This window comes from Panthera pardus, unplaced genomic scaffold (assembly GCF_024362965.1).
Source record: "Panthera pardus isolate Hobbes unplaced genomic scaffold, ASM2436296v1 HiC_scaffold_1, whole genome shotgun sequence".
In the NCBI taxonomy this organism is placed as follows: Eukaryota; Metazoa; Chordata; class Mammalia; order Carnivora; family Felidae; genus Panthera; species Panthera pardus.
Genome location: NW_026526654.1, coordinates 65,050,952 through 65,066,922, shown reverse-complemented (window position 1 = coordinate 65,066,922; position 15,971 = coordinate 65,050,952). Strand labels below are relative to the sequence as shown.

General features: G+C 33.6%; 1 protein-coding gene across 5 annotated transcripts in view; it reads left to right on the top strand.

Moving 5' to 3' along the window:
- Nucleotides 1–15,971, top strand: part of TSC22D1 (TSC22 domain family member 1) — a 133,435-nt gene that overhangs the window by 18,381 nt on the left and 99,083 nt on the right. For 2 of the 5 annotated variants that reach the window (XR_002079412.2, XR_002079413.2), the window contains exon 3: nt 15,184–15,353. The exons of 1 other annotated variant lie outside the window; for it this stretch is intronic. Coding sequence is in view for 2 of the 4 variants with exons in the window: in XM_019447499.2 (XP_019303044.1) it covers nt 15,197–15,353 (157 nt within the window). In the remaining 2 variants the exon portion in view is untranslated. The remainder of the gene's footprint in view (nt 1–15,183; nt 15,354–15,971) is intronic. 2 more of the 5 variants (XM_019447499.2, XM_019447500.2) reach the window with 1 other exon arrangement.

Below are 15,971 nucleotides of genomic sequence, written 5' to 3'. Positions count from 1 at the left end.
TTTTAGAAAAAAATCCTGCTTTATAAGTTACCTTTTTTGCTGGATTTTGTCCAGGTGTACTGCTTTGGGTGCAAGGTGGTGAGGTGAATTGAGAAAATACTGGTTTTGGCAGTGCTGTCCACTGTTCAGGTGCTGATAAGCCTTCAAATGTCTGAGTTTTTCCTTTTCTTCCTCTTTTTAGACTTTATCACTGTAGTTTGTCTTAACTTCCCTTTCAGAGTTCAGCTTGGAGCCATGTCTTCTGTTCGTTGATGCTCCTCCATGTTGTTGTAGAATCTTGGAATAAAGGATCTGACTCCTAAACTGTTCTTCGGCTAAATTCGGGATCTACCAAACATTATTTACTAGTTATTCTCTGAAATGACAGCAGAATTTGTAAGTTTGTACAACTGGTTGTATTTTATTATTAGCTTTACCTGTTTTCCTAGGAAGGAAGGGTGGACCCAGAATGAGGAGATAAGTGCAAATTAGATAGCTTAATGTTTCCTGTCTTCATTCTTGAATCCCATGATAATTAACCATGATACTGAACCCCAATCCTTTTAGGAACAAGTATGTTTAATGCTTACTGAAGGAACATAATAATTGAATTGGCAGCCTCTTTAGCTCTTTTTTTTTGGTAAATTTGTATAAGATTGATGGTAAATTTGCAGGGGTCTTAAGGATTGTATGACAGATGATTCTAAAATTTCTTTTTCTTTTACTGTATTATTGGCTGATGTATTATTTAAGTAAAATATTATCAAGTTAAGTAACTTGGTTGCATAACTACTAAATGATGGAGCAAGTATTCCATTAGGTGATTTGATTCCAAAGCTTGTACTCTTAACCATTCTGGAGATTGCCCTGGCCCACTGATATGCAGCAAGAGGTGATAGCTGACAACCATAAAAAGTGGTCCTTAGCCTATGAGGATGGAGACTTTTGGCCCCATAGACTTCATTATAGAGTTGTACAGTGACTGATGTTCCTAATGATGATCCTTTCAATCTTAATTTAGTTATTGCTTTCTTTTAATCTTATTTTCTCCTAATTAACTCTCTTAATTTTGAAAACATTTTCTAATCCAAATGATTAAATTTTCCAAAATTTTGCTGAAGAATAGACTTTAAATTTGGAAAATTAGTTTAATTGGAATCCAATTTTTAAGACTAAGTGAGTATACAGATAGTTTTATGACATGAACCTTTCAGTAAGTAGATTAGTAGCCTTGCATTGGTCTCATTTAGTGAGCTTTTACTATAAGCTGTTGATACTTAGGATATATATTTTTAATGCTTAACATGATCCAATTACATTAAGATAATTTTTAAAGTATAAAACTCACTTTAATTAGTTGAATTATAATGGTACATTTTATGACTCAGATCTTTAATTTTGAATGGTGATAGCTTATATTCACATCTTGTGCTTTTTATTGGAACAAGAAAATGTTTTGAAATATGTGAATGCTTTTATATTAAGTTGAAAAACAGGATTTACTTTGGCTTTTTGCTTATTATCTTAGAAGAGCTTATTATTTTTTTTATGAGATAACTGCATTAGGTGTTCTTTTAATTTAAAGTTTTTAATTTAAAGCTTTTACAATAGAGGGGTGCCTGCGTGGCTCAGTCAGTTAAGCGTCCAACTTCGGCTCCGGTCATGATCTCACGGTTTGTGAGTTCAAGCCCTGTGTCAGGCTCTGCTGATAGCACAGAGCCTGGAGTCCACTTTGAATTCTGTCTCCCTCTCTCGCTGCCCCTCCCCTGCTCACGCTTTGTCTGCCTCTCTCTCAGAAATAAACAAACGTTAAAAAAATTTTTTAAAGTTTTTACCGTAGAACTGCTTTCCTTCATTTTCATCATATTTTTCCTGATTTGTAAACATTGGAACTATAGAAAGAAGCAGTTGGAATTTTTTAAAAATTACAGTTAACGGTAAAGATCTTAAAGGATATAATAATTTATTTAATAGTAATATAAATCTTATTCATTTTTTCCATAATTTCACTTCCCACTAATATGACTTTCACATCATGTACAAGTTGATTGCATTTCTAGGCATTTTATTTATTGATATACTTTGAAAGCCTAATTTTGCTATTCTCCCCAATCCATGTAGGCAATCACCTTGAAGGGAGAATGTTTTAAAAGTGGGATTGCCTTTTATGAAGTGGAAACCCACTTTGGGTGTTTTCTTGTATTTAAAGATTTAGTTCTTTTCTAGCTGTACTCACATTTTTATTAGCTCATGAGGATCTACCAGTAGCTTATTAAATTTGCTTATTAAGAAATGAGTTCAATATGCAAAAATAAAAGCTTTTAACAAGTAGACACGTTGGCCTAACAAAACCCAAATTGTGCTGTATTTGAGGTTATAAATATGTGACCTGAATGCTGTAAATGCCATTTAGTGGTCTGAGTTAGAGACTCAACATGTGAATAGGGGAGAAGAAACAGAAATAGAAAGGTATAGAAGATCTTTAAAAAGGATGGAAGGGAAAGAGGAGGATCTGGTGATAATTGATAATTTAATAGAGAATTTTGTTGCCTACATCTGTAAATGTAGCTATATAAAATATTTTAGAAAAACACCCAAGCTAGTTTAAGCAGTTGTCTGTTAGCCTGTGAGGCTTTTTATAGTACTAATCTTTCCTGGTATTGTGATGATTTATTTACTTAAGAAATATTTGAATGCTTGTTATGTATGCTAGCACAGAACAAAAGTACTAAGGATAAAAAGAAAAATCATGGTTTTGGTCTTCAAGAGTTTTGTCTAGTACTCTGAAAAAGCATCATAAGATCTTGGTATATCTTCTGAATTATTCAAATTGAGTTATATATGCTTAGTTTCTGTATATGGTGTGCATGACAGCTTTTTAATTCAAATAAATTGATTAATTTAGGCTATGGATTAACAAAGAGCACAGAGCACAATGAGGTAGAGTTAATGAGCATTAGCTTTGGCATCAGATCTGATGTCTAATCTTGTTTATGCTACCTCTTCATTGTATGGCCTTTTAAATATAAATGTAAGCCCCAAGTTTCTTACCTGTGAAGTGGCGGTAATAGCTACCCTTGAACTGTTTTTGGGAGGATTAAAGGAGATAAAGGCTGTAATGCATACCTAGCTCAGTTCTTAGTAGTTTTTGTAAATGGTAGCTGCTTTTATTACTGTGCAAATAAGAATGATTCCTTTCATAAGCACTGTAAATTAAAATTAAAAGCTTGCTTACATATTCAGTCTTTCTACATACCACAGCCTTCTCAACCAGTGATTCTGCACCTTTGTGACGTTTTTGGTATAGCCTTTCTCCCCTAGGTCTCTGTAAGAGAAATAATTCCTATAGGAAAACAGTGACTACTCTCAATCCTCCTAAGAATGGTATATATCTGGTATTAGCATTCTAGATGCATATGAGAAAAGGGAATTTATTACTTATAATAGAGGCACCAGGGATTAAGTCTTCTGAATCCTAGACTGCTGGGACTATATCATATCTAACTATTTGAGAAGTGCTTTGAAATTCTTGAATTTACAGAAACAAAGTTGTTACAAAGCACATCTTCCTTTCTTTATGGGGGTGGGGGTTACTTGCAAGGACTATAGTGTCTTGTAGCAGTTTGTTAATATTTCCAAACTAGAACTATTACCCTAATCAAGTGATTCTTAAACTTTTTCATTGTAAAGATTATTTTAGATGGGCATAGTGCCTTGAATACCATCCGTTCCCTACTCAATCCCATATGGGACTGAAGACTGTCTCCTTAGAATGAATGGAATTGTTTGCTTTTAATAAGATATTGAGTTCAGTACCTGGTTTTTAGGTTTCAAAGATTCATTGAACTGGATTTTTAAATCTAGTATAAAAGTTTCAAAACTAGCGTTTTTGGAATACCAGTTCTTTAAGCCAACCCCCCCCCCCCCCCCAAAACAAAAACACAATTCTTAGAACCCAGGAATTTTGGGGAATGCTTTTTGTTATATATATCTTGGAGGTTGACATTGCGTTTTAATCTATTAAAGACCAAGAAATTCTACAGAAGAGAGACAATTTTGTTTATTGACTACCAACCTTAGCAACCTTTTTGATCATCTGACATTTATTAATGTCCTGTAGAACTTGTGATCCTTGTAACATACTTTGGGAAATGTTAATCCCCTTCAATTTATATACAAAAAAATGTTCTGCGTCATATAGTTAAGTAATGGTGGCAGACTCCAACTGGATCCCATCTCTACAACTACCCCTAACAGTTCCTTTTCTGCTATATCACCCTATTTTTCATAAGTATTTGATTTATATTAGAAATAAAAGTAAAATTGTTGTCATGTGAGTATATATACCAAGTGAACCATCTGGCAGAAGTTTCAGAACATATTTTGAGAACTACAGCACTGACATATTTGCAGCCTCATTTAATTGGCCCCATCATTATAAATGGTTTGCAGACCTTAGGAATAGATTTCACATGAGTTAGTATATTCTTGGGGGAAATCTGTAAATAGGATAGAAAGTATTACCATGTTAACTCTGTAAACATTCAGAGATAGGGAGGCTGATCATTTTGTTCTATGCTTTGATTACCATTAATGTAGAACATTTTACTAACATGGGGGGTCTTCTGTTTTAGAGTTAAGCTTGATGTTGCTAACAAAGTGTAGGAGCCAACTAAATGTTATCTCTCATTCATCCATTTCCTATGTTGCACCTATTTGAGAAATGGATTAAGAGTATCAAAAGGGATGTCCCATTCTGAGGAGAAAAATTGAAGTCTTTTGGGGACTAAAAGATTTATTAAATGGGTGAAAAGAATGATTATTGGAGATGTTTCTGAAGATACATTGGTTGATTAAGGAAGGAATTTTTGGTTCTTTTGGGAATGTCTTTGAAAGTAGACCACTGTAAAACTGCAGAAAGAATTTTTAAAACTACTAGCTGCATTTGACAGTTTCAGAAGATCTGAAGGAGGACTGTAAAGAGATTTTTTTCTACTTTAAAGTACTATACTCAATAAAATTTGAAGAGTGACTTGTTAAAATATGTGAAAGAATATAGATGAATTTCATTTTTTTTTTTTTTTAAAGTTTATTTATTTTTGAGAGAGAGCGCATGACTGGGGAAGGGGTAGAGAAAGGGAGAGAGAGGGAATCTCAAGCAGGCTCCCTGCTGTTAGCACAGGACCCAGTGCAGAATTTGAACTCAGGAACCTTGAGATCATGATCTGAGCTAAGACCAAGAGTTGGAGACTTAACTGACTGAGCCACCCAGGAACCCCCATGAATTTCATTTCTTAATGAAGGTACATCCATAAGTGAAGTTGTCTCACATGCTGTATTGAGAACTTGAGTAGCATTGGCACCTTCAAGGGCTTAATCCAAGATCTGTTGTGGCTTTTACAAAATTTTATTGATAGCCCATATAATGCTAACTAAACTTCCTGTATGCCTTATATCAAATTGTATTTCTTAAATTATATCAAATCATATTCTTAAGTTATTAACTTGATGGTGGTGATAATTCTTTTCCCTTTGTGCTTTTTTACTATTTTTGGAAATATTTTCCCTTTCAAGACATAGATTGTGACAATAAAATCTTATACCCCAAATGTTTGGAAAGTGGAATCAGATATGAAAGTGTTGAATGGTCAGTAAAATACCAGGATTAAAGTATTTTTCCAGTACTTAAATATAGAATGGCATATCAGGTCGGGCATTTCTCATTTTACTGGTGTATATTCTCATTACTGTTAGGAAATTAGTTGATTAGTTGATCAATACATGCGTTCTTAATTTCCAGTGGAACAGATACCCTGTCTCTAAAACTCATGAATGATTATTGATATTATGACTTTTTTTGTCACTGGTATATAATTTATATAATATAATATATATATATATACAATTGAGGCTGCATCAATTATATATAATAGAATAGAGTAGATTGAAGGCATTATTTGTAATTAGATATCTGTTTTGTCTTTTAAAAAACTTAAAGAATTGGAAAGCACCCTGTTCTTATTATATAAAGTTATATTGCTTCTAATATGTTTACATTTATATGATTATATTATATTGATTTTTATTAGACTTCAATTGAGATGGAGGAGGCAGGTGACATTTGATCCCGTCTTAAATATAGAAGAATTTCAGTAGGTACATTGCAAGCTCTCTGCAAATAATTTTTTAAAAATGTTGCAATTTAGGACAACTATAACATCCATTCAGAGTATTGTTTACTCTGTAATAAATCAAAGATTGTTCTCTGGGTAGTAGAATTGAGCTGTCAGAGAATAAAGTCTAATTTTTTTGCCAGATTATTATTTTAATCCTGCTCATGATAGAAATGATGACTTAAGTTGTAGATATGTTTAAATTACATTAAGATAATTGAACTCATTAAACTCTTCATGAAATTCTTATGCATTTAAGAGTATTGCATATATTGTTTGTTAGGCAAGTCAATAGATGTGCAAACTAGAAATTCAAATAAAAAAAACTTTTGGCTTTTTGCTTCTTTGTAGACACTTAAAAGGTAAGAGAGATTTCTGATTACCATTCCAATATGCTTTTAGATTTAGGTTTTTCAAGCTCAATAGAAACATGTTTCTAGATTATTTTGCAGATAGTGAGTTTTGCTACACTTTCTAAGTTTTATTGCCTTGTCAAACTTTCATAGGTTGATAGAAATGACGAAGCAAATAACTATCAACTGATCTATGTTTAAATGAAATTGAAGGAAAGAATTTCAGAATTCTACTTAAAACAGAATGTATGTATATTTATTTAACATATGAATATTTTATTCTGAGGACAATGGAAAGCCTTTGGAGGGGTTTTGTTAAGTTTATTTATTTATTTGTTTTGAGAAGGGGGAGGAGGTTGGGGGGCAGAGAGAGAATCCCAAGCAGGCTCCGCACTGGCAGCGTGGAACCCAAATTGGGGCTTGAACTCACAAACGCTTGCCATCATGACCTGAGTGAAAATCAAGACTGAGCCACCCAGGTGCCCCCAGAATGTTTATTTTAGCTGTTGGTCATATACTAAGTATTTATAAAGAAAATATTTATGTTAATGAAAATAACATGACTTGGAAAAGTATAAAATTAGTTAAAACTCAGGATCCTGGAGACAAAGTGGTTTTGAATTTCTCTATTGCTTACTAGGTGTGTGATCTTAGGTGAGTTACTTCACTAATTTGTGCCTTAGTTTTTCTTATCAATAAAATTGTGATTATTTTAATATTGTATATGTCAGAATTAGAGGATTGAATAAGGCAGATAGATATAATGCATAATATATTACTTGCTATATATGAGGCTCAATAAATGTTAAAAAATAAAATAAAAATTTTGAGTTTATTTTTGAAAGGGAGAGTGAGAGAGCGAGCACGCATGTGAGCAAGGGGGAGGGGCAGAGAGCACAATCCAGTGGGGTTCTGGACTCAGGAACCTGAGCCAAAATCAAGAGTTGAAGTTTAACTGACTGAGCTACCTAGGTACCAGATGATCATGAATATTTGTAACTGATTTTATAATTGAAAGTAGAGTAAATTATTTGGGGGGCTCCTGGCTGGCTCAGGTGGAAGAGGATGTAACTCTTGATCTTGGGTTGTGTGTTTGAGCCCTACCTTGGGTATAGAGATTACTTAAGTGATTTTAATTAAAAAAAAAAAAATTATTTGGGAGTGTCATTATTTTTAAGTAAAAAAAAAATGCAAGAGGGACACTTACGGCACTAAGCTTTGTTTCCTGTGGACATTTTTAAAGAAAAAAATGAGAATTTTTTATTCCTTCTATTTTTATAATGCAGCAGTGTAAGTTCATATATAATAATTTAAATTGGAAGTGCTTTTGTTTTTTTATCCATCTTTTCTATCGTATGTTTGCTGTAGTCTAAAGTTAATTTCTACGCTAGTTGCTTGACATAAACATAATTTAGTTTTTCTGTTTGTAGGTGGGAATATTTTGTCTTTTGATCTCTTATATACTTTCTTCTGAATCAGTTCTCTGTATAGAGAACTATTTACCAAAGATATTAAAAAACTTAAGACTATCAACATGTGATTAATTTTCTGGTACTAGTATAGAATATGACAATGCTGTTATTTCCATGAGGATAACTTTTAAATAAAGATTAGTGTAAGCTTTTCAAATTAAAAAATGTAGACTTATATTTCTTAGTGGACATTTCATAGGTGTGTCAAATATGGTACCTTATTCAGACTTTCTCATTTTTTTAGTGTTTATTTTGTGAGAGAGAGAGAGAGAGCGAGCACGAGCAGGGGAGGGCAGAGAGAGAGGGAGACACAGAATCCGAAGAAGGCTCCAGGCTGTGAGCTGTCAGCACCCAGCCCTATGCGGGGCTTGAACTCGTGAACCACGAGATCATGACCTGAGCTGAAGTCAGACACTTAACTGACTGAGCCACCCAGGTACCTCCAGACTATCTCATTTTTTATTTTTAACTTTATTTTAAAATAGCTTTAGGGGCTCCTGGGTGGCTCACTTGGTTAAACTTCCGACTTGATTTCAGCTTAGGTCATGATCTCGCATTTCGTGAGTTTGAGCCCTGCATCAGGCCGTGCACACTTTAGACTTACTGAAACGTTGTAAATTACTTCATAGAGTTCTCATATATTTCACCCACTTTTCCCTAATGGTCATATTTTATATAACCATAGAACAAATCAGAAATTAATATTAATACTAACCAGTCTGTAAACTTTATTTGAATTTTGACCATTGTCCACTCACTAAATGACCTTTTTCTGGTCCAGCATCTAATCTAGGATCTCATACTATTGTACTTAATTGTCATGTCTCAGTCTCCTTCAATCTGAGATGCTTCTTCATTCTGTCTTTTTGCCTTTCTTGACTTTGACACTTTTTAAGAGTAGCTAGTTAGAATGTCCCTCAATTTGTGTGTCTGATGTTTTCTTGTGATCAGATTGGGATAATGCATTTTTGGCAAGAATACCACAGAAATGATAGTATGTCCTTATCAGTGCATTGTATCAGGAGAAATGTGATATTGATTTGTTCCCTTACTGGTGACGTTATCTTGATCATTTGGTTAAGGAGGTGTCTGCCAAGTTTCTATACTTTTAAAAATTACTCTTTTTCCCCTTTGTAAATAGCAAGGTTTTTTGTGGGGAGATATTTTGAGACACTGTAAATGCCTTGTTTCTCATCATATATTCACCCATTAGTTTTAGCATCCATTAATGAATCTTACTTGATCAGAACCTATTGAATTTAATTCTTTAATATCTTTTTTTTGTTGATAATATATTTCTTGTCATAGGTGGATAAGTGTGACAAAAGAATTAACGTAACGGCAGCATAATTCATAAAACATAACTTTTTCTTTCTGTAGTCTTTTATATTCATCTATGTCTGAATGCAGTCTTTAGGGAAGTAGCACAACACAAGATCTTGGAATAAAAAAATGTGATCAAAAGACGATCCTTTTGGGGCGCCTGGGTGGCGTAGTCGGTTAAGCGTCCGACTTCAGCCAGGTCACGATCTCGCGGTCCGTGAGTTCGAGCCCCGCGTCAGGCTCTGGGCTGATGGCTCGGAGCCTGGAGCCTGTTTCCGATTCTGTGTCTCCCTCTCTCTCTGCCCCTCCCCCGTTCATGCTCTGTCTCTCTCTGTCCCAAAAATAAAAAAAAAATAAAAAAAAAAAAAAAAGGTTGAAAAAAAAAAAAGACGATCCTTTTTTTTTTTTTTCCTCCCAGTATCTTACATGTACTTCAGGATATGCTGGCCGTTGTAAGAACAAAGCCAAATATTTCATATAGCAAAATAAACAGGTGAAAAAGAGGTAAAAGTAATGGGCTGCATTAATTATGAAAAGAATTTGCAAGAGTAATTTAGAGCTTTTTCTTAAAATTGACTTTCTTTTTTTTTTGTCAAATCTGGAAGCCTTTTTTCATTCAAAAGAGGCAGTAGCAAATGTAAATGTTTGGTCTTCTTGATCCTGAAGTTGCCTTTTTTATAGTCAATATATATTTTTTATGATTGTGTTTTATCTTTTATTCTATAGTGGATTAACTACTTTAAAAAATGTATTGTGCGTTGTTTCTTTATCTGTTTTATTTCATCTTCTACCTTAATCAGTGGAACGTGAAGACCCATTGCTTGTCTCTTTCTTGTTTATCTTTTGACAAATACTTGATGTTTAAACCTAGTGGAGTAACTTGAATTCCAATAACATTTTTGGATAGCATCTTTTCCAAAAGGACGAAGAGAAAATATAGTGGTAAATCTTGGAATTTGGTAGTTCTTGAAACATTCTAGTAGTTAGGGTTCATCATTCTCATTACAACTTTCTTTTAGGAAATTGCCTTCCATGATAAGTGTATATCCTCATATTGGTATGCATTCCTTAAAGTTTCAGGCTTTCTTCCTTAGTTTGGCGTTTTTGAGGTGTGACCTACTTGACAATAAATATAAGATTGTAGCTTAGAAGTAATCTTTCCTTCCAGAGTTATTACAATACTGTGACTAATTCTAAGGTAGCTGGTTTTGTTTGTTTGCTTGCTTTTTGGCAAGATTTCACTTTCTCAAACTGAAATTTTTAAATTGGATGTTCTGGCAATATCTGGTTTCTTTTCTTACTGATTTTAAATCTGGAAAAGATTAGAAAATCTATAACGGGTGTTAAAGGTTAGCTAAAATTTGTATCATCCTAGGATACGTTTGTTTCTTGCTGACCATATTGAAAAATTAATCCTAGAAGCTGATGACCCCCAAAGAGGTACATGAAAGTAATACTTTTGATTTTATTTTCCTTAGGATTAGAAAGTTGAACTTTTTAGTGTCTACTTTAGACATCAGCCACTTGACAAAATTTTTTTGTTTGTTTGTTTCTTGATCAGTAGACTTCATTTGTATAATATTTACTGAATTAATTGTGCCAAGCACTCTTCTAGGGTCTGGAGATAGACTCTCATGGTTTCTGTTAAGGATGTTCTTTTATTTTCTTAATGCCAGCTAGGACTGTTCTGGGCACTTGAAGGGGTTTGTGAGATTATTATTATTTTTTTTTTTTTAATAGACGTGCCTTAGGACCAGTAAGAATGATTAGTGATTAAAAAAATAAGAATATGTTACATCATGCTTCCAGTTTAGTGTAGAATGTTTTGTTTTATAAATAATCTATAAATCTGTAAATTAGCAAGTTCAATTTCAGTCAGTTGTAATACAAAGGAATAGAAATAGTCTTTGTAGAAACACATTACCTTGCATTTCACTGCTTAAAAATGATTAGGCTTAGCCTTTTCTCTTTCTTCGGTATTAGAAATGCTTAAAACTAGTAAGCAACATATGCTCATTTAATAATTTAGTATTGAGAACAAGTATTGCAAATAGTCTAGTTTGCATATTTTGGGAGAATTTCTCAGTGGTGTTTATATACGAAATACTTAGGTTTTTTGTTTCTGATTTGAATATACCTGGATTTTCAGTAAGAATCCTTAAAAATTTAAATACCTAGGGATAATGTTAAAATGATTTTATTGAAGTACTAGTGGATTGATAGACCTCCTAACATCCATTTGAGTTCCTTTGTGACATTTTAGCACAGATGATTTTGTTAGCTTTGTTTTAGAATTTATTCTCTAGTGGTTGAAATACAGGTTCTCCAGTGGAGTGCTTATTGTTTTCATCTCTTTAAACATTACATAGAAGAATGCTGTTTATTAAAATAGAATTAGGTAAGGTCCTACTGTGTCATTCTTAAGAGCCTTTATCAATGGTAGTCTCGCAAAGGTTGTTCTTTCTTGTTTGAATAACGATCTCATTTTGTAAGTGCCTTTACATTTTTCTTTATAAATGATACATGATCAAATCCACAATCATCATAAATAATTAACTCCTGAAGCAAGAGAGATATCAGCTCTCCTCAAGGATTCAAATAATTTCTATTTAGGGAAATCTGTTTATTCAGAGTATGAGTATGTTGAGTACGAGTATGTTGAATCCGTAAGTTTTGTTACTTTAAGCAAAATCAAGAAGTTATATCTTGAAAATAATCTCACTTGGGAGAAGTTTTTATGAGTGTATCTACTTCTCCAGCCCTATAACCTATCCTAAGGGCATTTGGCTTTTTAAATATGTTTGTATTTTTAATTTATAAATTCTGTGGGGGTGTGGTAAGTAAATCAGTGGTTTAGAGCTCCTATTGAAGGGGAAATTGTAAACTTAGCCCACTGTTAATCTGAGCAAGATATGATTTCCTGGGAGTTGTTTTTCATTTTCAAAGTTAAGTGAGCCTGTAACTTAAAAAAAAATTTAGCAGTTAATATCTTTTGTTCCAAAATGGAATGCTCCCTTTTAACCTGTATTTTCAATCAGAAGTATTGTTACTATTGATTAGTATTCAAGAAATAAAGGAAAACTGGAAAATTTGGGAAATCATATTTTTTTATAGTTTCTGAATTTATTTTTTTAAACTGTATCATGAAATAGTTAAGGTTTACTTAGATCTCATTAATTTGGAAATCTTTAATCTTATTAGTTTGTATTGAAATATTAGACATGAAAAAGAATGATTTGTTAAGGAAATTGACTGGAAAAGACTAGAGGGTGATTTTTTTCATAATGTAAAAAAGACTTTTGTAGCACCTGATTGCACAGTATACAATAGTCTCTCCTTACCTATATGGGTTATGTGCTAAGACTCCCAGTGGATATCTGAAAACACATATAGTACCAAACTCTGTATATACTGTGTTTTTTCCTGTACCATAACATACCTATGATAAAGTTTAATTTGTAAATTAGACACAGCAAGAGATTAACAACAATAACCTAATAATGAACTAGGATAATTATAACAGTGTACCCTAATAAAAATTATGTGAATGTGGTCTGTCTCACTTTCAAAAGATCTTATTTTACTGTATTCACCCTTCTTTCTCTTGTGATGATGTGAGATGATAAAATGCTTAGAGATGAGATGAAGTGAAGTGATTGACGTATGCCTTGTGACATAGCATTAGGCTGCTGTTGACCTCCTGACGATGTGTCAGAAAGAGGATAATCTACTTCTGGATCATGGTTGAACAGGGTAAATGGAAACTTGGAAAGCAAAACCTTGGGGTTTTGTAGGTACTGCTAGTGTGTGTGTGTGTGTGTGTGTGTGTGTGTGTCTGTCTGTCTCTGTCTGTCTCAGAGGGACTACAGTAGGTACAATGAATACATAAATGAGATGGCTCTGATGTATTAATTCTAAACCTTTCTCATCTGTTAAAAAGTCATACCTTAAGAACTCCAACTGTGGAATACCTTGTTAATCTTTTTGGGATTATAGTGGGGTTTTTTTTTTGTTTGTTTGTTTGTTTGTTTTTGTTTTTTTGGTTTTTTTGGACTCCTGAAAATACCTAGAGTGCCATTCTTGAGATATTTAGTATTCAGATCTTTTTCTAATTTGTACTTCCTTCCTGTCATCGTCCCTCATATACCTCCTCAATGTGATTATACTGTAAAATACTGTTGTAAGCTACTGGTCACAAAGTATAGTCTTTAAAACTAAAAGACCTGAGGATTTAAAATCTATTGGAAACTTAAAATAAGAAAATAGTTGCCACATAGGCTTGTACAGTACTTTCGTACTTGTTTATTTGCTACCTCTTGCTAGATGGAAGTTTCACCCCGTTGACTTCTTTTAGATTTCTTTTTTCACTTCTTTACATTTTGGAAATCACAGATTTGATGGTTAAATCATACATTTTCTTTTCTTAGTCCAAACTGTTTTCATTTCTCACTTGTACAGAATTGAATATATTCCTAAAGCAGAAGGGTTAGCTTGTTCTTTCTTCTTCAGGCTTTTAAAAAAAATTGAGTCTAAATGTTGTTAGGTAATGGAATAACGATTCCTTTTCAGCTGTGTTGGTATATTTCCAAACTGGCTGGCAGAGCCAGGAGGAAGTGAAGGCATTAAAACACTAACTTTGGTTGGTTGCTACCTTCTTAGTGCTGAGACTATAACCTTTGTTGGTTGATTGATAGAGAACAAGAGAGCACAGTCCTCGTTCCACTAACAGGTAAGGAACCCTTGTGATAACCAGTTGGCGTGAGAAAGAAAATTACTTGATTAGCAGTTTTTTTCTTAATTTATCCCCAAATATAACATGTCCATGAAATAGGATAGTGTGATTATGTTCAATACAACAGGAATGTGCAGCACCTTTCTAGTTAGAAGAAGATCTGAAATTTAATAGGGATATATCACTCTGTACCACAAAGTATAATTGATCTGTTTTCCACTGTTAAAATGTATCCTGCAGTCCCTATAACTTTAAATACATATCTGCCTATCTTATTCTCCTTTCAGCTTTTCCTTGATCAGATGCTATGTGCTTTGAACTTCCTTCTCTTATTTACCTTATTCCTATAATAAAGCAAACTATTTTCCAGTATCTTTGTCATCATCTATTATTTGAGTATATCTTACTGCTTTAATTTCTGCATTGTAGCCATTAATGATTTATTTCCTGGTCCTTCTTGACCCAAAACCAAATGATCATACATTTAAAAAAGATTTTTAGATTGTATTACCTATGTACAGTATTCTGCCCTCCCACTTTTAAATATGAGTGCTTGAAGAAAAACTCTTTTTCAGTGATGGTGGTCCTAGCTTGATAAAATTTAGGTTTAGCTTTGTATTGCTATAATGTGGGACTGTAGTTTAAGTCTTTAAATTACTGAAGACTTAAAAACAAGAACAAATTCAGCTTCTTAGACAATTCCCAAAGTTTAGTAGTGTTCCTGTTAATATGCTTGATTATTCTGTTTCTCCTTTTCAATCCATCTTCTTCTCTTTGACAGAAGAATTAACTGGGACTCCTCCTTTGATAGAGCTGAGGTCGAGTTCCTTTCCCTGTCCCTTTAAGACAACTGTGCTGCTGTGCTCTTGTTCTAGTCATAATTTATCATTTTTTGATTCGGTCTTGCACTTGAAGTTGGGTGGTTTGTCACAGAGTGTGTGATGGCTTACACCAAGATAGGTCCCTTCTTAATAGGTTACTGAAGAATTAATCATTTGTTGGGACAGATTTCAAAGATTCAAATTAAGAAGGCACTAAAGAAAGTGTGCCCAAAGGTAGCTCCTTTTTATCCTGAGGATAAGTCATTGCAAACTCAAATGACCAGAGAATGTAATTTCTTAATAAGAATTTTTTCTTAAATCTATATTCAGCTCTCTATTTCAGTGCTTCTCTCCTACCAGAGGTGCAAGGAGTGATCCTAGAACCACAGATACAGCCAAGACCACGGAGAGCTTTTGACGTCAGGGGTCCACTTTCTCCACTGAACCCTTGGAGGCAGAATATCCAGCTTCTGGAGAGAGTGGGAAAGGATAATAAACAAGTGGGTGCTTTCCATTATTTACTTGGGTTTATTTATAGATTGGAGTGTCCGTCCATTGCCCATTTAATTCTATTGGTGTACTCCTTGGGTTCATATAAGAACCAAGTGGGGCTGCAATCTGTTTGTTTTTTCTTGAGAATGCTAACTAGTGCCCATTCAGAAAAGAGGCCTAAAATTTATTTAATTTTCTCTCCAGATAATTAAAGCAGTGGATGATTTGGGGCACTAGATTTGGTGACTGCCTGTGTAAGTCCACAGGAATTTTTAAAAGGAATATTTGCCCATTTTAATGTTTAATGGTATTAGTGGACTTCTAAGTGCTCTTTTATTACCGGAAGGTAAAAAAGAAGTTTTTGTATTTCATCTTTGGGCAAGCTGGACATCTGAGCTCTCCTAATTTGCACAAGTCTGATGTCCAGGTGTTATCCTACCCTGTTAGAGAGAACTTTTTGGTCTTTTTCCTACCTCAAACTTTAGGACTTCATATTAATTAGATCTTTTAGAAGATACAATGATAGTACCATTATGGTTTTACTGTCAAATTGAGGCTTCATTCTTTAATGAGATAAATGTGAACGAATATAAGTTTCAGGATATATTATCCCTGAAAGCTATGTT